Below are 26,266 nucleotides of genomic sequence, written 5' to 3'. Positions count from 1 at the left end.
TATAATTTTTTGTTCTTCGCTTTTGTGATTTTTTTTTTTTTGATACTTGCATGACTTGTCAACAAGAAAAACAACTTAAGATGATGGATGGCTAGCTTTGTTTAATTAATGGCTCATGAAATTTTCATGAGTAATTCAAGTATAAATGTTCAGAACAAGTAAATTAAATAGATGTAAGTGGAATAAAAGTTTATAAATGAACTTTTCAATGGTAATTATGTTTTATGCCTCCTGAAAAATAGTTTCAAAATTTTTTTTCATAACTTGAAACCTTAAAGCTATACGAAGTTAAGTCAAAGATGGATAATCATTGACTACATAATTTCCAAATAAGATAAAATATTGAAATATTAATTGCTGAAGAGAAATTTAATTTTATTTACTTTTGGCATCTTGTTTTCATATGGTATAGAGAAGCTAAATATATTTGGGTCTGTTAGTAAGCATGAGGAATTGTATTTGAAAAAGACAAATGTCTAGAAATTATGAAATAATGTATTGACTATTACAGAATGATAGTATGTAGCAGACAGTTTGCAATTGCCTGCTTCCTAGTTTTTACTGAAAATTAGAGTTACTAATGATTAAAAAATCTAATCACTATAAATAAATGAAACTACCAGGAATAATAAGGGTAAAGAAAACAAACTGTATGCAAGGAAAATATAAGGTGTATTTTTGATAAGGAAGGGTGTGAAAGATATGTTTTGCTAAGGGTAAGAGAATAATTTGGTCCCGAAGTAGAATGAATGGTTGTTCTAGAATGAGAAAGAAGAAAAATGTAGGACAAAAACTGAGTGATGTAAGAAAATTTCTAAAGAAAGTTTGTGGAAAAGGGACCTTGGAAAAGGAATCTTTCCTTGTGTGGTCAAAACTGGCTAATATTGGATGGATTTATTTGTAAGGTTTTTTGGTTTGTTTGTTTGTTTAATTTGCCTTAGTATTAATAGTACACTGATACAAAACCAGAATTTGGTTTTCTTTCTCTGTTAAAACACAAGGTTTTCTTAGATTATTGGTTTCCTCTTAATAGGAAATGGTAAAAAAGGTTGTTTTTCTTTCCATTTAAGTAATCAGCTTGGGAAGATAAGATTTTGTGTTTTAAGATAATTTCCTATGTGTCATGTGTTTATCAGGTCTTTGATTATTTAAGAAAACCAGATCTTCTCAATATTAAGAGAGCTAAGAGTTTGTTTTTTGTTTTTTTTAGTAACTGTGTAACTTTCTGTATTTGCCTTGAAATCTTTAAATTGTGACTTTGGTTAAATGGACAGCTAAGTGTTGTTTCACAGTGACACCTGTGATCCAATTTAGTCAAGGGTTCAAACCTTTTGGCATTTTTGACAATTTCCCCAAATCAAATTCTAAGTGGAGTCTCTTTGACCCCAAACTAACTTTGATATTTCCAAAACGGCCCTTGGAAAGTCTCAAAGGATTTGTCTCTCTCCTTATAAAAAGAGAGTTGTTGAACTAATCAGGTTTATTTGAAGTGTTAACACATCTTATATTCACGGCAGTATAGTTATTTGCATAAGTTCAGTCAAAATCTATCCTCCTTGTAACACAAAGCAATTGGAAACCTTGCTTATATTACCAAGGCTTTGATTGCAATGTCATATTTGGGAATGACGTGTACTGAATCAGATATGACCAGATAGCTCTAAGGAACTAAGGTTGACTTTAAGAAGGCAATGTTTATACAGCTCCCCTTGGAAGAACCATCCTGTTCCTGGCTTACAGGGCTTCCTGCCTTACAGGTGAGTAAGGAAGGTCACTTCTGGCAGGCCCAGGAACCTCAGGATATTTGGGGGACCTTCAGAAGAGAGGAATTCACCCAAATCTATAGGTATCGCAGTCAGATCTGGTGGCAAGTTCTGGACTTGGCTTCTTAGCCTTGAGAGGCAATGCTCCAGCAAAGCAAACTCACACAAGGTACTATGTGGTCAATCACTATTTTTGCTGTACTTATGTAAATAACCAGGCCAAGTTTAATGAGACCAAACTTCCTTGCAAACAAATTAGTCTTACTTTATCTTTCACGGAAATGGGGGTGACTGTAGAGAGAATGTGCTTTTTTTTTGTTTGTTTCAATGGAAAACTATAGTGAACTGTTGCTGCTTTCATCTTGAACATTTTGCCAGCTTTACCAAATCCTGAATTCTTCTAGTTTCCTCCAGTATCTGGCTACAACTCTCTAAGTTAACATTTCCAATTTTTGTCCCTTTCTGATTCGGAATCATTGACAACTAAAACTGCCCTTTTCCCGAAACTCTGTCACTCTGCAGCTGGAAGACTTGATAGAAACTTCAAAAAAAAAAAATGATTACAATAGATCGTGTATGGGCAAGCTTCATGCCTCCTGCTGTGTGGACCTCTCAGGACATTCATCAGTTATACCTGATGCTATCACCAGTGACATTCAAACTGCAAACTAGGAAAATGTGTCAGGTGGCCAGTGCCAACCTCAGTCTAACACCTGAAGATGCTCCAAGCTCAAGTCTAAAAAATCTTGATGGTTTCCTCCTGGACTCAGAAACTGGGTTTCTAACTAGTAATCTTTGTTTTTCTTTTATTTTTCATAGCAACACCCCTCATTAAATGCCTGACTGCTAGCACCACCCAGCAAATATCCTCTACTGTCAGGTTCCAATAGATGATTCAGCTGCTCTGTAATGAACAAAAGACAACTGAGTGAGGAAATGGACTTGTATCATTCAGAGGAAAGAAGAATGTCTTTTCTTTCCTTGAACAAGAAGGGAGACTGACAAAGATTCTTTGCTTGACCAAACTTTAGTCAGGCTCCTGAACCTTCTCCTAGGTCCATCAGTGTAGTTTGTTGTAAAATCTAGTTCTAGCAAGAACTTCCCCCTCCCCACCATATCTGATCGCTCTGGATGTCTGATCAGGTTCTTTATCTTCTACTCTCCTTCCCCGCCCAGTGATGTCTGATCACCCTGGCCTGTCCTCAGCAAGAATCTGTTAGGTTGGTTTAGTCAGAATGCCCCTCACCCCTGTTGTTTCCTCTTAGTAATTTTCCATCCACTGACCCTCACCATGCTCCTTGGTTTTAAATTCCCACTTCCCCATGCTGTATTTGGAGTTGAGCCTGGTCTTTCTCCCCACCGCCCTGTAAAATCCCTTTGCAGTGGTCCCTATACCTATGTCGATAATGAAGTCTGCCTTACCACCTTCAACAAGCATCATTGGATATATTTTCGTTGACAAAGCTAACCCTATTTTGCACGTGTGGTTTCCACTATCAGTCTACCTTAACATGGAAGGAAGCTTCAGGAATCAGCAATGATTGTTTCCTCCAACAGCTGACACAGATTTTGCCCCCATACTTAGGAGGTCAAGGAAAGGAGTGCTGCTTCTTTATATAGGACATTTAAAAGAGGGTAAAATCATTTATTTTCTTCTAGAAATATGATGTACTATATAACCTAATTTATACTTTTCCTATGAGATGTATCAGAAAACTTTAAGGATGTTACGTATTTTTTTATGCAACCAGCATTTTATGACCGTGAGAACAAGTGTGCAGCGTTACCATTCTTTCTGAGGGAGTAATGCGCATGATTTCAGATGCAAGTCCCTTCATGAGCTTTTAGTTTTACGGTAGCTCCTTCTTTGAATAACAATTTATCAGGTGAAAGTTTTTATTCCTGCTCATCTCTTCTGGAAATAATGCCTTATAAGTTGTGTCCTTAGTTGCAAATAGATAAAATAATTTTAAATGGTGTGTTTTATTCCTCTTGCAGGGACCTTTTACCCAAAGATTTTGTAGTTTATACCTACAACAAGGAAGGGGCTCTGATCTCTGACTACCCTGATATACAGGTAATATATTTTCCTCTTGACCCTATAGCAGAATTTAAAACAATTATAATTTTAAAGTGCGTTCTCTTCAGGTACTCAGGGCTGTTACCTTGTGCTTCCCCAAGGGCCTCTTTTGATATTATTATATATGGCATTGTCCTGGGGTGGGAGTGTGAGTACACTGACATAAATTAAACTGTATTACCTTACAGCTCTCCTGGTTCTCCATGGTCAAGTGATTTTTAAAAGACCAGGAAAATAATCTTCTATTTAATGATAATCCTTACTGATTATGAAGGGGAAAAGTTTGATTTATTTTTTTATTTTTTATTTTATTTATTTTGCTGAAAATTGATGCCTCTTAAGGTACATCTTACTTGCTTATTAAACCATTTGACTTGTCATTAGTACTTAGTAAAGAACAAACACTTGTTTCCTATTATATGTTCTGATTTTTTGCTGAAAACAATTCTTTTCTTAAGAAGTGTGGTCCTTTTTGCATCAGAGAACAGAGTTTTCCTGAGGACAGAACTGGCCAGGAATACTTGAAATAATTGGCAGACGTCAACTTAGCTTTATGTGTTATTTAATTAGAGCATAAACATTTCTAATTTTAGTTGGGAAGAGTGTCTTAAAGTCCCTTTTGGCAGTTAGGTATTATATATTATTATTTTTTGCTATAGTTTTCATGAGAAATCTTTGTTACCATTAAACATGTATTATTTTTCCCCTGAGCTTTGTTATGTTTTGCTAGGTGGAATTGTTTATGTTAGTTTTGCACTTTTGCAGCTCTCTTCAAATAAATAGAAGGCAAAACCTTTATTTTATTTATTTTTAACATCTTTATTGGAGTATAATTGCTTTACAATGTTGTGTTAGTTTCTGCTGTATAACAAAGTGAATCAGCTATATGTATACTTATATCCCCATATCCCCTCCCTCTTGCGTCTCCCTCCCACCCTCCCTATCCCAGCCCTCTAGGTGGTCACAAAGCACCGAGCTGATCTCCCTGTGCTATGCGGCTGCTTCCCACTAGCTATCTATTTTACATTTGGTAGTGTATATATGTCCATGCCACTCTCTCACTTCGTCCCAGCTTACCTTTCCCCCTCCCCGTGTCAAGTCCATTCTCTACGTCTGCGCCTTTATTCCTGTCCTGCCCCTAGGTTCATCAGAACCATTTTTTTTTTTTAGACTCCATATATATGTGTTAGCATACGGTATTTGTTTTTCTGTTTCTGACTTACTTCACTCTGTATGACAGACTCTAGGTCCATCCACCTCACTACAAATAACTCAATTTTGTTTCTTTTTATGGCTGAGTAATATTCCACTGTATATATGTGCCACACCTTCTTTATCCATTCGTCTGTCAGTGGACACTTAGGTTGCTTCCAAGTCCTGGCTATTGTAAATAGAGCTGCAATGAACATTGTGGTACATGACTCTTTTTGAATTATGAAAACCTTTATTTTAGATTAATTATTAGTACTTAAAAAAAAAAAGGCAGTGCTGACTTAGATCCATCCTTTGCTGGCCCGTTTTCTGATTCCTTTATCTTAGTGTTCTGTTTGTCCACTGTTTTACTTTATTTGTTTCGTTTTGTTTTATTGTTTGTCCATTGTTTAATAGCAAAATAGTAGAGGGGTTTAAATGTGTGTGATAGCATAAACCAGAACACAGATAATCCGTTCAGCCGTTCATCCATCCATCCAATCATCCATCCGAAGATTGCTATAGCATGAGACCAAAGACCACATAATTTTTTTTTTTTTTTTTTTTTTTTTTTTTTTTTTTTTTTTTTTTTTTTTTTTTAAATTTATTTATTTATTTTTGGCTGTGTTGGGTCTTCGTTTCTGTGCGAGGGCTTTCTCTAGTTGCGGCGAGCGGGGGCTACTCTTCATCGCGGTGCGCGGGCCTCTCACTATCGCGGCCTCTCTTGTTGTGGAGCACAGGCTCCAGACGCGCAGGCTCAGTAGTCGTGGCTCACGGGCCCAGTTGCTCCGCGGCATGTGGGATCTTCCCAGACCAGGGCTCGAACCTGTGTCCTCTGCATTGGCAGGCAGATTCTCAACCACTGCGCCACCAGGGAAGCCCAAGACCACATAATTTATGCCACTCAACAAAAGCAGTGATTTTAAAAAGGCATTTTTTCTCTTGGAGCGGTTTCTTGGCCTGGATTTTGGTAACACCCATTGCTTGGACTTGATTCCTGGCTCTATTATTTATTTGCTGGTCAAGTTTCTTTAACCTGTTTGTGCCTTAGAATCCTCACCTTAAAATGGGAATAATAATTATAACTTCATGGAGTTATTGGAAAGCTTAAATGAGTTAATACTTGTAAGATACTACTTAGAACAGTCAGTCCGACAACTGTGAACTCAATAAATATTATTTTTTACTATTATTGAAAGTTTATATGCTTAAAACTGCTAAAAATAGATTTCAGTTTTATAGAAATTTATGCAACTGTTATCGTAAAGTATTACAATTTAATTATGTTTTCCTGGGTGTTTGAAAAATATAAACTAAGACAGATGGAGCCTTTCACTTATTGGTTATTGAATATTGTTCAAATAGATAAAAGTGTGACTATAGATTGGAGATAGTAATTAAAACTTTGGTACTGGGATTTTTTTGTGTGTGGCAACATTGTCAGATATCATCATGGAATATACTTCTGTTCATAAAATGCAGTTAAGTTACACTGAGAAAATGTAAATGCTTTCCCCTGTGATTCTGTTATTTAAATTAATTTGTAAAGCTCTTATGTGGCTTTCATCATCAGCATCTTTCACAAGGCCATTTTTCACAAAGAAACACAGTTTTAATAACCACTTGATATGAGTTGCTGTGTGAAATAAAACTCCAAATTAGTATTAGTCTTTGAACTTTGGGGTACCTTGCAAATGCATTAGAAAGTCTCTCAACTAACTCCCTCAGTTAATTAATGCTCCTTCTTTCCTCTGAAAAATTTGTTGACTGCCCCAAGCTCGCTGACTCTTGTGGCTGGTTGGCTCTTCTCAGATACTTCTGAGTACTTCTGCTCCCTGTAGTTGAGATTTTTGCTTACAGTTTTTGTGTTTCCAAAACTGTTTATGCCACTTATACCTTTAATCATGCGATTCAATTGGATGTTTTGTAAACTTGCAAAGTAGGATTTGTTGATTTTTTAAAAAACTAAATTGAAGGCTTTGGAAAGATTTAATAAAACCAAGTTATTAAAGAAATACCATCAAGTTGGTAGACTGAGTGATCAAGTGCTGGATTTCAGTCATGTCAAATGAGAGCTTCTATTATAGTGGAAGTGAGAAGCATTTAATTTTTGAGCGCTGTGAGTTACTGTATTACTGTCTCATAAGTGCTACCTCATCTGTAATAGAAGAGGTGTTTCTTTTCCTCCAGTGAGAAGACAATATCAAAGCTAGACTTTAACTACAAAGCAACAAAGAAAACAGTGGTTGTAAATAGCCTCACACTGGAAAAAGTTGTAAAATGTTGAAATTTCACCTGTGTTGTTTAGTGCATAATTGTTTAATTTTTAAAAAAATGTTCACAGTTTTAGACTTATAGGAAAAGTTGCAGGAATAGTAGAAAACATTTGTGCATACCCTTCACCTAGATTCTCCAAATGTTAGCATTTATCACATGTACTTTATCCCTTCTTCTCTCTCTTTTTTTTTTTTCCTGAGGAGTATATTGTACACCTGGTGTCCCTTTACCCTTAAATACGTCAGTGTAAATTTACTAAAAACAAGAATTTCTTTTACGTCACCATAGTATAATTCTCAAAATTAGGAAGTTAACATTGAAGCAATACTGTTACTCAGTTACATACCTTATTGGTATTTGTTTTGGTCCATTATCCTAATAATGTACTTTATAGTGATAGGAAATCCAAGTTCACGTGTTGTGCTCAGTGGTCTCCCGTTTCCTATAATCCGGAAGTCCGTAGTCTTCCCTTGTATTTCACAACATTGGCATTTTTGAGAAGTACAGGCCGACTTTTTGTAGAACGTCCTGCAATTTGGGTTTGTGTGGTGTTTACTCATGATTGGATTCAGGTTATGCACTTTTGGCAGGAATCCACCCTGAAGGGACATTGAGCCGTTCTCTGTATCATATCATGAGCATGTGCTGCAATTAGTTTATCACTGACAGTGTTAACATTGATGATTAAGGAGTTGTCTGCTAGGTTTCTTCTCTGTAAAGTTACTGTGTTTTGCCTTTTTTGATTAGATACTTTGAAGCTTAGTAACTATCCCAATGCTTCTCAAATTTTTACCCACTAGTTTTGGCTGCGCTGGGTCTTAGTTGCGGCACGCGGGATCTAGTTCCCTGAGCAGGGATTGAACCCGGGGCCCCTGCATTAGGAGTGCAGAGTCTTAACCACTGGACCACCAGGGAAGTCCCGCCCACTAGTTTTAGTATTTAGTATTTGCCTGAATCAGTTGTTATGATGGTTGTCAAAATGGCGATTTCCTAATTTCATCAGTGCTTCTGTATTCACTGGTGGTTTCTACTGTAAGGAAGAGTTTTTCCTTCTTATTTGTTTATATCAGCATAGACTCATGGGTTCTTACTGTATCATTAGTGAAATTGAAAATCTTTTCATTTATATAAGGGCATTTTTATATCTTCTTTTGTGAATTGTCTGTTCAACTCTTTTGCTCCATCTTCTATTGGGTTTAATCTTTCCCCTTTAATGTTTCAGAGTTCTTTGTATTATATATAATATAGTATAGTTTTATCTATGATAAAAGTTACAGATACTTCTCATCAGTCTCTGAGTTGTCTTTTGACTTTGTTTTTTTGGTGTTTCTTTTAATGTAGAAGTTAAAAAAAATTTTTTTAATACAGTGAAAATTATCAGTCTTTTCTTCTGTTGACTCTAGATTTTGAGTGATAGAAAGTCTTTCTCTATGCCAGGTTAAAGAGGAATTCACCCATGTTTTCTTTTAGTTCTTTCATGGGTTCATTTTTTTAAATGTTTGGATTCTTGATCCATTTGGAGCTTATTCTTATGTATGGTGTGAGGTATGGATCTACTTTTATCCTTTTTTGAATGTCTAACCGGTTGGCTGAGCTCCACTTGTTAAAAAGTGCATCTTTGCCTCAGTGATTTGAGATGCCACTTTTATCATATAAGGTTCCACATGTATTTCAGTCTATTTTGAGACTTTGTATTCTGCTCCACTAGTTGGTCTCTCAGTTAACGCACCACCAGGACCCTACTGTTTTAATTATTAAGGCCCGATGATATGTCATAAGGTCTGGCAGGGCTGGTCCTCCTCCTCCTCCTCCCACTTCCCTTGGCTTTTTTTTTAGTGCTTTACAATTGTTTTAAAGATGAAAAAATCTCATTGTGTACGAAAAAAATCTGATATTAGTAAGTGATATGCTTGCATTTCCACTGGTCAATTTCTTGCTCAAGATTAAGGATAAAGTCTCTTTAATTTTTAAAGATGGTTAAATGTATAACATAATAATAATAGTATAATCAGTATGCTTACATGAAGAAAAGAAAATCATCGGATCAAAGTCACTGTTTTTGCCGTGTACTGAATTTTCTCCCCCTTGGTGTCATTAGCCTGTCACAAGGTCCTCTTCTGTATTGGATTTCAGTTGGCTGCTGTGGCATCTTCTTGCCTGTGATTAAAAATGTTAAACATGACGTTATGCTTCCTTGTTCTGCTTCTAGTTATAGGAGTAGAGTTGTTTGTACTTAGTGTCCTCTGGAATTCTGCCTAAACATTTGTGTAGCTGTAGGGTGATAGTAGACAGTCTGAAGATAGTACAAAGAATGCCATGTGATAATTATGGGATGCCAATAATAAAAATTTTTAGTTTATGGACCTTAAATAATTTTGTTAGTTCTGCAGTTTCTATGATGATTTTCAGCAATGTAACAGTATTTGAAGATAATACAGTTTTTATCATTTAGAATCATTGTCACTATCGGGGATACGTGGAGGGCGTTTATAATTCATCCATTGCTCTTAGCAACTGTTTTGGACTCAGGTAAGGAATTTTCTTTATCAATTTTTTGTTTTTTTTTTCATTCCCTTATTTCTTTCCCCTTTACCTATCTCTGTCTCCAGATCAAGTCATTTTAGGGGACTTAAATTTAGATTTTACTTTGATGTTGCTGAAGGTCTTTATAGCTGTGTTTCAGATGTCATTTTCAGCATGTTTATTTAGGACAATCTTGCAGTTGATGAATTTTAATAACTAAAGAAAAAATTTCATTTTTTTGAGTCCACTAAATAAACTTTATTTATTTAAAATATTTAAAGTAAAGCATACTTTAAATTTCTGTCACCCTTTAGGTTTATAAAATTTTCACCTATATTCTTTCATCTAAGGTGCATAATGACTGTGAAAAGGGGCTGATTATTTCCATATTTAGGTGAGCAATTTGAGGTTCAGAGAAATCATACCATGTATCAAGTGAAGTGATAATAATATTAAAATTAAATTTATTAAGGGCCAGGCAGTATGACACTGGGCTGGTTGATTGTTTGCATGATTGATTGAACTAAGAAATATTACTTTAAATTCTCAAACCAGCTATATAAGATGGCTATGACTACTATCTCCATTTAAGTAATGATACTTGTAGAACAGTTACTGTGTGCCAGGCAACGTTCTAAGTATTTTGTGTATATTAAGTAATTTAGTTTTCAGAACAACTCTATGGAGAATGTAAACTAAGGCTAGTAGGAAACATTTGGGATTCAAACTCTGGTCCTCTGGCTCCAGACTTCACACTTTTAGCCACTGTTCTGAATTGCCTTTCCTTATACAGCAAACCCTCAGAGAGGTTAGGTAACTTTCAGGCAGTCATGCTAGTGAGTAGTCATCTTGTGCTTTAAGTTTAGGTCTGCCTGCCTCTAAAGCCTCTCTGTTTTTCTCTATACCATTCTACCCCTTCTTACATATGTTAAGAAGTAGGACTTTTATTCAGGTTTCTTAATTCCTTTTCCTGTGTATTTTTTTTTCTTCATTCTAAAAAACTGTGTATGTGTAATACAACACTTAGAGGCTTGCTGCATATAGAGAATGTGAGTTATGGGATTGAACCCCTGCAAAACAGCTCTCATTTTGAGCACATCTTTTATCGAATGGATGATGTCCACAAAGAGCCTGTGAAATGTGGGGTTTCCAACAAGGATATAGAGGAAGAAACCACAAAGGATGAAGAGGAAGAGCCTCCTAGCGTCACTCAGCTGCTTCGAGTAAGGACATAATGTATTTCTTCATGGCTAAGACTCAAGTTTAAAAAAAATGATGTGTTTGTGCCTTAAACCAATACCTGTTATTACTGTGTTTTTGCCAACTGTGTGCCAGACATTGTGATGGGTACTAAGGGGATAAAAAGACAAGCAATACGCAGTTCCCGCCAGCAAGATGAGTACAATCAGGCTTCTGTGTTTTGGAAACTAGGGCTTAAGTCTTAAACAGTAACTGTATTTCTTTTTGTCATTGCTACTTTGAGAAAGCAGTGGGCTTTTAAAAAAATATTTATTTATTTATTTACTTTTGGCTGCATTGGGTCTTCATTGCTGCGCGTGGGCTTTCTCTAGTTGCGGCGAGCGGGGGCTACTCTTCGTTGCGGTGCGCGGGCTGCTCATTGCGGCGTCTTCTCTTGTTGCGGAGCATGGGCTCTAGGTGCGTGGGCTTCAGTAGTTGTGGCTCGAGGGCTCTAGAGCGCAGGCTCAGTAGTTGTGGCTCACGGGCTCTAGAGCACAGGCTCAGTAGTTGTGGCGCACGGGCTTAGTTGCTCCGTGGCATGTGGGATCTTCCCGGACCAGGGCTTGAACCCGTGTCTCCTGAATTGGCAGGCAGATTCTTAACCACTGCGCCACCAGGGAAGTCCAGCCGTGAGCTTTTTGATGTGGATATGCTTTACACAGACTGGAGTGGTAATTCTGGAGCTCTAAAGTGAGAAAGAGAGAGAGAGGGAAAGAGAGAGATTGAGTTTTAGGACTTTAATGATCTCAGATTTTTTCCAGGGACACTCGTGGTATCCCTGGTTTGAGACTTCTTTAGGATTCCTTGGCTTACTCTTGACAGGAGTCTCTTAACCTGAACTGTTTCTAGGACCAGAGGAACCTCAGTTGCAGAGAAGGCGGCTTTCTACATAATGAGATGATGTCGCTGTGTTAGAAGAGGCTTGTGCCTCTTCTTCTGGTGTATTTTAATTAACTCATACTAGTTTATGGCATTATTTTCATTGCCTCTCGTGCCATTCATTCTTTTGACTTTTGTACTGTTCTTTTTAATCATTGGAAAACATTAAATTTTAGCTCATTCTATACTTTATCTAAATTTCTGTAAAATCACAAAACTAATTTTTTTTTAAAGTGGCAACCTTGTATGTCAGTGTCAATTGTATCTCAATGAAACTGGAAGGAAAAAAAATAAATAAAGGACAACAACAACAAGAGAAAATGACAACCTTGTCCTTCCTTCTGCTCTAGGTTATTGGCAGATATTCTGTCTTCTACTCCCAACAAAGTGATGGAGTTTCCTATTAAAATGTGTGTGTGTGTGTGTGTGTGTGTGTGTGTGTGTGTAGTTTAGATATTAGAAGATTAGTTATTCTGCTTTGGAAATTTGAATAACTCATATTATCTTTAACTGGATAGAATTTTTCTCAGATCAGTACAGATGGCAGATATCACTTTTTAAAAAAAATCGTGTTTTTTTGGCTTTATTGATCTAGGATGTGTTAAAATCATTTTATGAAGTTCTTAACAGACATGAAATAAGTGACTAGAGGTTAGGGTAAGATCATTATGTATGAAAAACGTGTAGTCTTATACCTTTTTTTTTTTCTTTTGCCTTTATAATGTTTGTGTGTTTGACAGAGAAGAAGAGCTCTCCTGCCACAGACCCGCTATGTGGAGCTGTTCATTGTCGTAGACAAGGAAAGGGTAGGATTGGTGACAGTTTTTCTTCTTTTTCATGAAAAGCAGATGAGAAGTGAGCATCCCATGAAGGAAATATTAAATATAACGTATTTGTATTGATTTTTGTTAAATGTAATTTTAAAACTAAAATGACTTTTTTTCTTGATATTCATACATGATATTCCTAATACCTCCAGAACTGAATGTAGCAAATGAGATTACCTCTACCTTTATTTTTTACTGGTGATTTTCTTCCCCCTGTTCTTTTGGGTGGTTTGCATATGCTACATTTCCTAAGTGAAACTGTTCTGCCTCTCAGTTAAGCTCTTCAGACTTTTTCAGAGACATTTAAAGGACTGTGGTGATAAACCCAGTTAATCAGGTATTGCTTTGTTGCCTAATAAAATTGCTTTTCTTTCTAGAATTTCAGCTAACCTATTTAAGAGATAGAAAACTATTTATCTAAGAGAAAGATATCTCTAAGAGATATCTATCTATCTGTCTATTGTATTTAAGAGTTAGGAAACTTCCAGGTTCTGGTATGCTTTAGAAGGGAGCAGAGAATGGGTCACCTTAGCATTTACTATTTATTCTATTGTACAGGATAACACCAGGGCATTTTCCTTATTCATACTTAAGAATTGTGCTTTACTCAACTAAAAAAAAGTTATGTATCTATTTCAGCATTTACAGCATTATCAAGTTTAGATACAGCTGCTATATAATTTAACCTATAGATTATTTGAAATGTTTTGTCTGACTTGTACTGCCAACTTTGTTGTTTGTGCGAATAAGCTGTTTGCAGAAACTTAACACGATTGACAAGTCCTTTCTTGTAACCTGCAGAGACAGTTTTGAGGATTTTTATGGTGTTTTAAAAAAAAATCCCTTATTGTATGTAGACTGGAAAAAAAAAAGCCATATTTTTAAGAGATAGAAATATATTCAGATTTGTTCATTATAGGTTCATTATCCTCAAGTGTAGAAGGAAGAAGCATAAAGGAATATGAACAAGCATGAACTTTGTCCCAGATAATGTGTAAAATGTTCCTGTAGAATGTTGTGGACAAGTGACAAAAATAGAGATTTGAAAAGTTTTTCTTTATTACTCTCTCCACATAGGTAGAAGATGGTTCAAAATAAAAATGGTTCCATTTTAATCAAACCTTATCAAATGTATTAAAAAATTTTTTTTTCTTGTTTAGGAGAATCATGATAAAATGTCTAATTAATAAAATCTGATATATTCTGGTATTAATGCCCTTATCATAGAGCAAAACCACATATTCTTTTAAAAATGTTCTTTTAATTAGTTATTAAATTGGTTATATTAAAATAATATTAAAATAGACATTTGGATTTAGCTAGATCTCAAAGAAGCGAATCAGTCATAATCAACTGTTTGGCTTAATATGGTTAAACTTTTATATATCTCTATATTTGTATCTACATATAATGTTTTCACTAGTGAACGTTGGTTAATCTCTGATAATTAATTTAGCCCAGAGTTTAGAAATTGATTATTGGTAATGTTGTTAGCCTAAGAGGTGAAAGGATCAGGAAGTCTTTCAGATTGTCTTTCATTCCTTTATCTATGCATTTTGATTGTTTTAAACTCTACCTTTGTGAAATGCTTGAAAATATTTTTGCATTAAAATGAATTAAAGACTGTTAAGTACAAAACTCATTTTAAAGTTGTACTGCTTTGGAGAAAATTAAGATTTCAGTGCTTTTTCATTATTATTCATTTCACCCACGTACCTGCTTTGCTTTTATTCCTATTTATCACTAAAATGTATCCTTTAGACTTATTAGTTTGAAATGCAGGAGAATGTCTAAGTGCCTCAGTTTTTGGTTCAGAGGAAATATTTGGATTCTTATCTTCATTGTAAGAGATTATAGAAATTTTATTCTTAAATTGCTTTGGTGATAATGATTTCCCTTCTTTGCTTTTCAGTATGACATGATGGGAAGAAACCAGACTGCGGTGCGAGAAGAGATGATTCTTTTAGCAAACTACTTGGATAGCGTGAGTTGTATTTTCTATCAACTGGGATTATTCTGTCCTCTCCTCTCACAGTCTCTGAATAGAATTTTAAAATTGTCTCATTTTGAACTCTGATTATTCTAGAGCCTAAGTAAGTAACTCAGTCTTTCAGGGGTCTGCTCTCTAATTTGTTTTGTAACTTTTTTATGTTTAAAAGTAAAGTATAATTGTAGAGAGAGAGACTCTGAGACAAGCAAGAGATTTCGAATTAGCATCTACTTTATCTTTAGAGTAGTGTCAACAAAAAATTCATCAGCTGATCTAAGAAAGAAATGGAAAATTTTATTGAGCCAAATTTGAGGATTAAAACCCAGGAAGAGCATCTCAGAAAGCTCTGAGAACTGTTCCCCTCGTTAGAAGTCAGGGTACAGTTATGTAAGTTTTTTGAGACAGAGAGCTGTACATTCAATGAGGTATTATTGACAGTTTACACAATCCAGACTTAATTATCATCGTGGCCCCTAACAGGTCAAGAAGGAATGTTATGTTTTTTTTTTTAATTAATCAATTTATTTATTTATGGCTGCGTTGGGTCTTTGTTGCTGTGCACGGGATTTCTCTAGTTGCGGCGAGTAGGGGCTACTCTTTGATGCGGTGCTCAGGCTTCTTATTGTGGTGGCTTCTCGGCACGGAGCACGGGCTCTAGGCATGCGAGCCCCAGTAGTTGTGGCTCGCGGGCTCCAGAGTGCAGGCTCAGTAGTTGTGGTGCACGGGCTCAGTTGCTCCGCGGCACGTGGGAGCCTCCCGGACCAGGGCTCAAACCCGTGTCTCCTGCATTGGCAGGCAGATTCTTAACCACTGCGCCACCAGGGAAGCCCAGGAATGTTATCTTTTAAGGAGTTGTCTTATTGATGCTAGGAGCATGCATGCTGCTCTTTATGGTTGAGCAGGTATTTCTGCCAATGGGGGAGGTTTGGTCGATGCCTAATGCAGATACACAATGCATAGTGCGGGGAGAGAGGAGGCCAAAGGGCAGAGAAAAATGTATTTGTTTAAATTTTTCTCATCTTGCCATAAAATATGACTTTTATTTCATAGCAGATAGGCTAAGGTACTTTGGTATTTATAAAAAGATCTTTGAATTTTTACTGAGAGAATCTTATTTTAAATAAGGCTGCCTCCTCTGAAACTATAATATGACACTGTGTGTGTGTGTGTGTGTGTGTGTGTGTGTGTCTATGTGTGTGAGAGAGATGGGGGGGGAAGGAGGGATTTGGTTTGAGATTTTAGAGTTTATTCATCCAATGGGAGATATTGGAGAATTAGCTACATGTCCTTATAAGATAATTTCATCTCTAAGTTGTTCCCCTAATACGAATACCAAGCATAATAATGATGATGATGATAATGATAGCATTCTATTGGATATTTATAACATTCTAGAAACTGAGTCAATTGCCTTATATTTATTAACTCATTTATTCCTCACAGTATCTCTGTGAAATAGATACGAGTTCCATAATCCTTTATCTGAAACCTTTGGGGTGCATGTCATTAGAATTTTAGATAAGAGTTTAGATAAGTAATATAGTTCACTTCGCATACATTTATAACATATAGTTCACTATGTATTACATTACACCTCCAACAGGGTCCTGGGGTAGCACCTTGTAATCAACCTCATTGATATTTCTGTAGTGAAATATATGAATATTTACCTTAAGTGAGCTAAATATGGACTATAAATAGGCTTGCATTAGTTTAGGGAAAGTTTTGGAATCAAAATACCCAAAACTTTAAATATCCAGACTTTGTCAGATTTTGGAATGGAAGATAAAAAGGATTTTGAAACTTTACTTTTGTTTTATGGATGAGGAAACTGAGACCCTTGAGAAGTTAGAGTCTCATTATATTGAAGGGAATTTTTTTTGGAGGGGAGGAGTCCTGTTTTAAATTTAAGCAGTTGTGTTACTTAAAAGATATTCTCAAATTCTTTATTTTATTGTATTATTTTTTATTGAAGCATAGTTGATGTACAATATTATATACGTTACAGGTGTACAGTATGCTGATTCACAATTTTTAAAGGTTATACTCCATTTATAGTTATTATAAAATATTGGCTACTATTCCTTGTGTTGTACAATATATCCTTGTAACTTATTTTATATATAATAGTTTCTACCTCTTAATCCCCTATCCCTGTATTGCCCCCTCCCCACTGGTAACCACTAGTTTGTTCTCTATATCTGTGAGTCTGTTTCTTTTTTGTTATATTCACTAGTTTGTTGTATGTTTTTAGATTCCACATATAAGTGATACCGTACTGTATTTGTCTTTCTCTTTCTGACTTATTTCACTTAGCATAATACTGTCCGAGTCCATGCATGCTGCTGCAAATATTTCATTCTTTTTTATGGTTGAATAATATTCCATTGTATGTATGTGTATATATATACCTCACCTTCTTTACCCATTCATCTGTTGATGGACACTTAGATTGCTTTCATATCCTGGCTGTTGTAAATAATGCTGCTGTGAACATTGGGGTTAACATATCATTTCGAATTAGTGTTTTTGTTTTTTTCGGATATATAACCAGGAATTATTCTCAGATTCTTTAATAAATTTTATATATTTTTATTTGTTTTCTTTCCAGATGTACATCATGTTAAATATTCGAATTGTGCTAGTTGGGCTGGAGATTTGGACAAATGGAAATCTGATCAACATAATTGGAGGTGCGGGTGATGTGTTGGGGAACTTTGTACAGTGGCGGGAAAAGTTTCTTATAACACGTCGGAGACATGACAGTGCACAGCTAGTTCTGTAAGTGATTTTTTTTTTAAAGATACTATTAATGGCATGGTCAGAATAATAATTTTTGCTTTTTTGCTTTTATTAGAATCATATTCTCTTAAGGTTTTTGAGCATTCATTTAAATGAGGGAAATTTTTGCTACTATAGGACAAGTGACAGTATGATAATAAGACCTCTCTTTTGTGTTGGAGGCTCTGTAAACTTTCTCCCATGTCCTTCTTCCTCTTTCTTGGGTTACTTCCTCATTTTGGTATGGCATGTTTTCTAGTTTCTTCTTGTGTAAGGATATATTGAAAGAAAAAATTTTGACCTCTTGCATGTTGGAAAATGTGTTTCACGGTCTCGAAACAGATCTTAAAAATTATCTCCTGTACACCAGAAAGTAACAAAACATTGTAAATCAACTGTACTTCAATTAATAAAAAATTAATCTCAATTTGAACTCTGATTATCCTAGGGCTTAAGTAACTCAGTTTTTCAGAGGTGTGCTTTCTAGTTTGTTTTGTAAATTTCAGGTTATTTTGCTGAGTATAAAATTCTAGGCATGAAATTTTTTCCTTCAGAATTTTGAAGGCATGGCCATTGTCTTTTGACTTCCAGAATTACTATTGAGAAGCTTTAATTCATTCTGATTCCTGATCTTTTGTATGAGGCCTTTTTTTTTTTTTTTTCTTTCTTCTTTCGAAACTTGTAGGATCTTCTCTTGGTTCCCAGGCTTCTAAATTTTCCTGATGCTATGCTTTGGTGTAGGTCTTTTATCACTCATCGTGTTGTGTTCTTAGTGGGTAACTTCAATCTTGAAACTGCAGTTCTAGGAATTTTTCTCAAATTATTTTGTAGATGATTTCATCCTCTTTATTTTTATTCTTCATTCCTTCTGGGATTCCTTTTACTCAGCTATTGAGTTTCTTGTGCTTGTCCTCTAATTTTATTATCTTTTGTCTCCTTCTCTTTGTCTTTTTGTTCTGCTTTCTGGATATTTCTTTAAATTTACCTTCTAAGGTATTTATTGAGTTTTTCATTTCAGCTATCTTATTTTTAATGTTTAATATTTAGTTCTTTTTTGTCCCCCTTAAAAATTTTTTTTTTTTTTCCCTTAAAATTTTTATATGGTCAAATTCTTTTTTTTTTTTTTCCCAACAAAAGGTTCCACATATTTACTACTGAGCCAAAGCATTAGTGCAGAAACACTGACACAAAGAGAAAAATCACTTTCCTAATAAAACCCATCCAGCTGTTTGGGTAGTAGTGATGTTCTCAGAGTGATATGGTAAGATGCAAGTGTCCTTGACCCAGCAAAAATGTGTGCCACCTCATATGCGAGGCTCCTTACAGACCTAGCTTGGTTCTTCTCCAGTGTCTTCTCTTGGAGTTGTACCTGATTTTATTACCAGTTTTCATTTGAATCCACTGGGGAATGGAACGATTCCCTGCTTTTGTTTCTTGGCCAGGAATCACTTGATCCTGAAAGTCTTGTGAGAAAACATGGCGAGGAGCAAATTTAACTGTACATAGGGTGGCGGAGAAGAGAAGAGAAGAGAGCTGGTCAAATTCTTATTTCATGGATATAATAATTTTTTTAAACTCTCTTTGAGATATTTCTGATATATTTTTTAAAATTTTCTTCTTTCTACATAGTATTTTCATGGAACCATAATAAAACTTAAGCTTATGTAATCACTTAATACAAATATATTCCAAAAGTTAATACAAAACCCTCACTTAAAAATACTAAAAAAATTCTTTCTTCTTAAAAATCTTCTGGTTGGTGGGCTGACATTTTGCCAAAAAATGTTTCATGTAATAATTTTTGCCTCCCTTGATATTGATGGTACCTAAAACTCAAAAGATTTTCTGAGGAGAAATTTCCCTTGATTTTATTTATTTATTATTTATTTAGTCATACCAGTTAATTTAAAGCAAGGCACTGAGAATGCCTAAATGGATTTTTATGGCCCCATAACCACATAAGCTTGATCCTGACATTTTTATTAATTTTTAGTAAAATTGCACCTGGGAGTGTCCTCATACCCTGGCGGTGAGCACGCCTTCTCGTTCACAAAAGGGACAGGCACCAGGCACACTCCCTGTGCTTTGCCCACCCACACCTACCAAGCTGTCTCCTCTGTTTGTTCTCCATCTGCCATGTTAGAGGCATTTCCCAGATGTCTGATAATCCCTGGTTGTTTGTGGTTAGGAATGGGGTACTAAAATGCCTTTTGGAAGCATTGAGGACATAAGTGGGGCTTGGGGACTGTGGGGTTCACTACAGGGTGATCTGGCTAAAAATGTTTTCTTGGCAATCCCCTTATGTCAGTATCTCTAGGCGTCTTGTCCCGGCTGTTCAGATGCCCGAGAGAAGGGTTTATTCATTCATTTAAAAGATATTTATTAGATGTATTCCTAGGCTCTGGGGTATAGCAGTGAACAAAACAGACAAAAATTCTTGCTCTCATGGAGTTCATATTGTGGTGGAGGAGATTTATCTCATAAGTGAGGTAAATAAGTGTATATAATATGCTAAATAATGATAAGTAGTAAGGAGGAAAAATAAAGCAGGGAGGGTAGAGATAGAAGTATTGGGGGGAGTGAGGTTGAAATTTTAGGTAACTTGGCGAGGGAAGGCCTCAATGAGAAGATGACCTTTGTGTAAAGACCTGAAGCAGGTGAGGGAGTGAGTTAGGGCTGTATATTGGGGAGGAGAGTTCCAGGCAGAGGGACCAGGTCCTTAGACACAGGTGTGTCCACGACGATTGAGCAGACACACGGAGACCATCGTGACTCTTCTGTTCCCTGTGCTCCCTGCCTGCAGCCTCCTGTGTGAATATGTCATTTTGTTACTTGATCTCAATAGAGTTTTTGAGTAAATAAATATACTGCATTTTAGGAAGGTTTTTCATCTAGAAGGTACAAAACAACTTGGTTTGATATCAAAAATGTATCTTCATTTGTCTGAAAAATGAATTTGTAATATTAATCTCCACTCTGATAATAAAAAAGAGATGTCTTTAATTGAATTGTCATTTTTAAAATGTTATTTACCTTTGCCATTTTTCTCCCAGTTTTCGTAGGGTCTACCAATCAGTTTAAGATTACCCAAAGAAATAGGAGCAATGTGTACCTTTTCCTCCCCAAGTAAATTTTATAACTTTTACCTGTTCTCTTCATCTAGGAAGAAAGGTTTTGGTGGGACCGCGGGAATGGCGTTTGTGGGAACAGTGTGTTCAAGGAGCCACGCGGGCGGGATTAACGTGGTACGTTTTGTTCTTGATGTTCATCTTTGGAATCTGCATTAGGAAATGTCCAGCATTCAGTGACTCTATACTTCCTCTCCTAGTCCTTACAGCAATATTTTGGCTATTATGAGGGACATGGTAGAAGTGGCAGATGTGTTCTTTCCCTGGAGACTGGATTAAGTTTTCTAATATTTATTGTGTGTTTATTAGCACCTCACTTTTTATGGATGAGGAAACAGAGGCTCCATTTGAGAAAATTAAGTCAGAACAATGAACTTGTATTCCCATCAACCACCATGAATAATCTGTTGATGCTAAAGGAATTGATCTGTTGCTTAAAGAGTCTATCTCTATCATCAGTATGTTAAGTCACACCAGTTTCCTACTAGACTGCAATATCTACACACTGATGTTGGATGCTTGCTTTATCACGTAGGCTATCAATATTGTAGTGATGAATTTCCTTTTGTGAAAAAGTAATCTGAGAAACAAAAAGCATATCCTTTTTGTTCAGAAACCTAATGAATACCTTCCTGTGTTTGGGCAGTTTGGGCAAATCACAGTGGAGACATTTGCATCCATTGTTGCTCATGAGTTGGGTCATAACCTTGGAATGAATCATGATGATGGGAGAGATTGTTATTGTGGAGCAAAGAGCTGCATCATGAATTCAGGAGCATCGTGAGTAACTGAATTCTTTCTTTTTATTCTTTTTCCTTTTTCTTTTTTAAAACTATTTATTGAACATTTGTTTAATGCTAAAAATAAACAGTGAATTGTTTGGATTGGAGTAATGTGTATCTTTTTGAATTAGAGTTTTCTCCAGGTGAATGCCCAGGAATGGGATTGCAGGATCATATGGTAGCTATATTTTTAGTTTTTTAAGGAACCTTCACACTGTTTTCCATAGTGACTGCATCAATTTACGTTCCCACCAACAGTATAGGAGGATTCCTTTTTCTCCACACCCTCTCCAGCATTTATTATTTGTAGACTTTTTAGTGATTGCCATTCTGACTGGTGTGAGGTGATAACTCATTGAGTTTTGATTTGCATTTCTCTAATAATAGTGATATTAAGCATCTTTTTATGTGCCTGTTGGTGATCTGTATGTCTTCTTTGGAGAAATGTCTATTTAAATCTTCTGCCCATTTTTTTGATTGGGATGTTTGTTTTTTTGATGTTAAGCAGTATGAGCTGTTTGTATATTTTGGAAATTAATCCCTTGTTGGTTGCATTGTTTGCAAATATTTTCTCCCAGTCCGTAGGTTGTCTTTTCATTTTGTTTATGGTTTCCTTTGCTGTGCAAAAACTTTTGAGTTTAATTAGGTCCCATTTGTTTATTTTTTGTTTTTATTTCTGTTACTCATTTTTTGGAGAGGGATCCAAAAAATATTGCTGCAATTTATGTCAACAAGTGTTCTGCCTATGTTTTCCTCTAAGAGTTTTATAGTATCTGGTCTTATATTCAGGTCTTTAATCCATTATGACTTTATTTCTGTATATGGTGTTAGAGAATGTTCTAATTTCATTCTTTTACATGTAGCTGTCCAGTTTTCCCAGCACCACTAATTGAAGAGGCTGTCTTTTCTCCATTGTATATTCTTGCCTCCTTTGTCATAGATTAATTGACCATAAGTGTGTGGGCTTATTTCTGTGGCTTTCTATCCTGTTCCATTGATCTATATTTCTGTTTTTGTGTCAGTACCATACTGTTTTGATGACTGTAGCTTTGTAATATAGTCTGAAGTTAGGAAGTGTGATTCCTTCAGCTCCATTCTTCTTTCTCAAGATTGTTTTGGCTATTCAGAGTCTTTGTGTTTCCATACAAGTTTTAAAATTTTTTGTCCTAGTTCTGTGAAATATGCCATTGGTAATTTGATAGGGATTGCATTGAATCTGTAGATTGCCTTGAATAGTATGGTCATTTTAACAATATTGATTCTTCCAATCCAAGAACATGGTATATCTTTCTATCTGTTTGTGTCAACTTCAGTTTCTTTCATCAGTGTCTTACAGTTTTTGGAGTACAGGTCTTTTGCCTCCTTAAGTTGGTTTATTACTAGGTATTTTATTCTTTGATGTGACGGTAAATGGGATTGTTTCCTTAATTTCACTTTCTGATATTTTGTTGTTAGTGTATAGAAATGCAGTAGGTTTCTGTGCATTAATTTTATATCCTGCAACTTTACCGAATTCATTGATGAGCTCTAGTAGTTTTCCGGTAGGGTCTTTAGGATTTTCTGTGTATAGCATCATGTCATCTTCAAACAGTGACAGTTTTACTTCTTCGCTTTCAATTTGAATTCCTTTTATTTCTTTTTCTTCTCTGACTGCTGTGGCTAGGACTTCCAAAGCTATGTTGAATAAAAGTTGCGAGAGTGGGCATACTTGTCTTATTCCTGATCTTAGAGGAAATGCTTTCAGCTTTTCACCATTGAGAATGATGTTAGCTGTGGATTTGTCCTATATGACCTTTATTATGTTGAGGTATGTTCCCTCTCTGCCTACTTTCTGAAGAGTTTTTGTCCTAAACAGATATTGAATTTTATCAAAAGCTTTTTCTGCATCTATAGAGATGATCATATGGTTTTTATTCTTCAATTTGTTAATGTGGTGTATGGCCCATTTTTAAAATTGCGTTATTTGTATTTTCGTGGGAGAGCTGGATTTGACATGAACACAAGTCATGTCTTTCCTCAACGTGTGTTGGAAGCTATCACCTTAGCAGGGGTTGGGACTGGGGATGGAGGGGCTGGAGCTGGAGCTGGGTTTGTGATGGGACTTCCCCTCTGCTTAGTGGCCAACACTGCCATATCGGGCATGGGGTTTGGTCCCCAGTTGCTGGAGCACAAGCGCTGAGGATCGGGTCTGAGCCCGCTCTGTTCCCTTTAAGTGTGTGCTGTCCCCTTTCCCAGCACCAGCACCCTCTCCCTGGGCGGGGGCGGAGCAGTGCTGGGACAAGAGGGGCTGGTGTGGGCACTCAGCATGGGTCTGGGCACAAGCTGCAGCAGTCCAACAGCAGGCAGAGATCTGCAAACAAAGACAGTTTTGTTTCTTTCTTCCCAATTTGTATGTCTTTCATTTCCTTTTTTATTGCATTAGCTTGAGTGGTCAGTTTTGTCTGATATTAATTTAGCTGTCCCAGATTTGTTTTTTGTTTTTGTTTTTTTTTTTGGTAATGTTGACAGTATATGTTTTCTATTCCTTTACTTTGAACTTTTCTTTATTCTTGTGTTTTAGATATATGCTTCTAAACAACCTATATTTAGGTTTTATTTTTTTAATCCAGCCTGGCAATATTTGTCTCTTAATTGAATCATTTAATCTACTTATGTTTAATATGATCACTAATGCACTGTATTTATGCAAATGTAGGTGACACTGATTATAAGATACCATTATTAACATACCACTTAGAATGAAAAAACGGTGCCTATTAAGTTAATACAAATTTTAAGATGAATCTTAATTTCAGGGTATTTTAAATGTGTAAAGAATGTGTTTTAGAAAAACACATCAAATCTGCTGTATTACAACTGTGAATTTTAGTTCCCTGCTAAAATTTTCAAGCTTCTCATTTTTCTCTCTGACCATAGCAAGCAGAGATTTTCTCTTTTTGGGTTATTGTTTGATAATTCTAGTATCTGGAGACTTTATGGGACTATATCTGTTTTTTTTTTTTTCCCTTATAGTGTCTTTTAATTTTTTTATAGTTGTTCTCACAGTATCTTGTGTCTTCATGTTATGTTTTGATAAAGTATTGGACATTGTATTTGAACAATTTTTGGTAAGAAATAATTTGAGAAGTAGGATTATGTTATCCTTGGTGTATTAAATCTTCTTTTTGAGGACAGATTTCCCACCTTCTACTTCATATGCTATTTCATGAACATTAGTTGACTGTTATAAGTTAGGCTTTTTTTTTAGATGCAAGTGATATAGATGCTAGAGTTTTTCCAGATAATCAGTTGGATCCAGTTCTGTTTAAAAAGTGGATAATCTAACTTTGTAACATAATTTTTATCATTATTTAAGATATTTGAGGGACCTGGTAGTATTCCCCTCACACACTGCTCTTGGATTCCTGGACGTGTGAGGGGTGCTCTTCCTGGGAGGTACCTTTCTAGAGAAATGGCTTTCTTAATTCTGCCCCTCAATGCCACCTACATCAGAAAGCTTCCATAATCGGAGGCTTTTAAAAGAGTGCTCTTTTTTTTAAAAAAAAAATCTAATTAAGTGTCATCACTTAGAGTTCTTTCTTAGGACTTCCTATTCCTAGGCTGTGGGGATTAGGATGGTAGTGGTGGAAATGTGTTCTGCTTGTTTCCAGATTAGTCATAGAGAGAATGTTTTAAATGATAGTTGGTTTTTTTTGGTCATATCCTGGTAGACCATTTCCATCACTGTTAGTCCCATCTATGTCCTTTTGAATCAGTTTTATAAAACTCACCTAGATGTGACAAAAGAGATTCGGAGATGCTTTAGATTCATGTCTTAGTACCCAGAAGTGATAGAGAGTAAGGGTACTTTAGTTGCTATTATTCAAGCCAAGTATCAGGAGAAAGATCATCCTTCTTATTACTGTAGGTGACATCCAAGGATGACTAGGGAGAGAATATCTTCATTTTATTATCCACAGTGTTAGTGAAGGCCAACTTGGGGATGTTTGTTATTATCTCCACATACTAAACAGCATAAGAAGTGGTTATGATTTTGTTATCCTTTTCAGTACTATAGTCAACTTCATTGTGGGTGAAACAGATTTTTTTTTTTTTTGTAGATTGCTTTAGGATCACACATATAAAACATTGTTTCTATGAGAAAATGTGTTCCAAGGACTGTATAACAAGCTTATTTCAAAAATAATCTGTTCAGAAGTGGTGAACTTTGTAGATTAAAATTAGGAGCTCAAGTGTAGGAAATATACACATATGTCTGTACAACTCCTGTGACTATTAGCTGATTAATATATTCTTACAGAAAACATTATTGAATATGTACTGTGTGGTAGGCACTGTACTAGCCATATAAAGAACAATAATAGGAAATAAAAAAACGATCGTTTAAATTGAAGTCTCCTTGTTTATCAGATAATTATCACATGCTCTAGTTTGACATTTCTACTTGAGGTCCTTAGACTCAAACTCTTGTTGTCTTTCCTAAAACCTGCTCTGCCCCCATCTTCCCATGATAATTAATGATAACGCCTTCCTTCTAGTAGCTCAGGACAAAAATCTCAGTCACCCTTGACTTCTCTTTTCTCACATTCTTTGCCTTAATGTCTATTTCTCTAAACCACATAAATAATCCAAACGCTTCTTACTGCTTTCACCACTGCCACGTTTGTCCGTCATCATCTGTTGAGTGGACTTCTTCCTGCTTAACATAGCAAACATGGTGATCTTATTAAAACATAAATCAGATCACATCATTCCTGCTTCACACTTTCCATTGTGTCATTCCCCCCTCCTTATTTCACTCATCGT

At 35.8% G+C, this 26,266-nt stretch overlaps 1 protein-coding gene and 1 non-coding gene across 3 annotated transcripts in view; one reads left to right on the top strand and one right to left on the bottom strand.

Annotated features, from left to right (window-relative positions):
* ADAM9 (ADAM metallopeptidase domain 9) overlaps window positions 1-26,266 on the top strand; it is a 103,281-nt gene that overhangs the window by 24,485 nt on the left and 52,530 nt on the right. Inside the window, exons 4-11 of one of the 2 annotated variants that reach the window (XM_036838671.1) lie at window positions 3,762-3,840; window positions 9,764-9,840; window positions 10,862-11,057; window positions 12,693-12,758; window positions 14,692-14,763; window positions 17,381-17,550; window positions 20,714-20,795; window positions 21,325-21,458. In XM_036838671.1, coding sequence (XP_036694566.1) covers window positions 3,762-3,840; window positions 9,764-9,840; window positions 10,862-11,057; window positions 12,693-12,758; window positions 14,692-14,763; window positions 17,381-17,550; window positions 20,714-20,795; window positions 21,325-21,458 — 876 coding nt within the window. The remainder of the gene's footprint in view (window positions 1-3,761; window positions 3,841-9,763; window positions 9,841-10,861; window positions 11,058-12,692; window positions 12,759-14,691; window positions 14,764-17,380; window positions 17,551-20,713; window positions 20,796-21,324; window positions 21,459-26,266) is intronic. The other variant, XM_036838672.1, reaches the window with a different exon arrangement.
* TRNAR-CCU lies at window positions 8,154-8,226 on the bottom strand. Its single transcript has one exon. It is a non-coding gene; the product is annotated as a tRNA-Arg (tRNA).

Source organism: Balaenoptera musculus, chromosome 21 (assembly GCF_009873245.2).
Source record: "Balaenoptera musculus isolate JJ_BM4_2016_0621 chromosome 21, mBalMus1.pri.v3, whole genome shotgun sequence".
Classification (NCBI taxonomy): Eukaryota; Metazoa; Chordata; class Mammalia; order Artiodactyla; family Balaenopteridae; genus Balaenoptera; species Balaenoptera musculus.
Note: the sequence above shows the minus strand (reverse complement) of the source record. Positions and strands in the feature narration are given on the sequence as shown.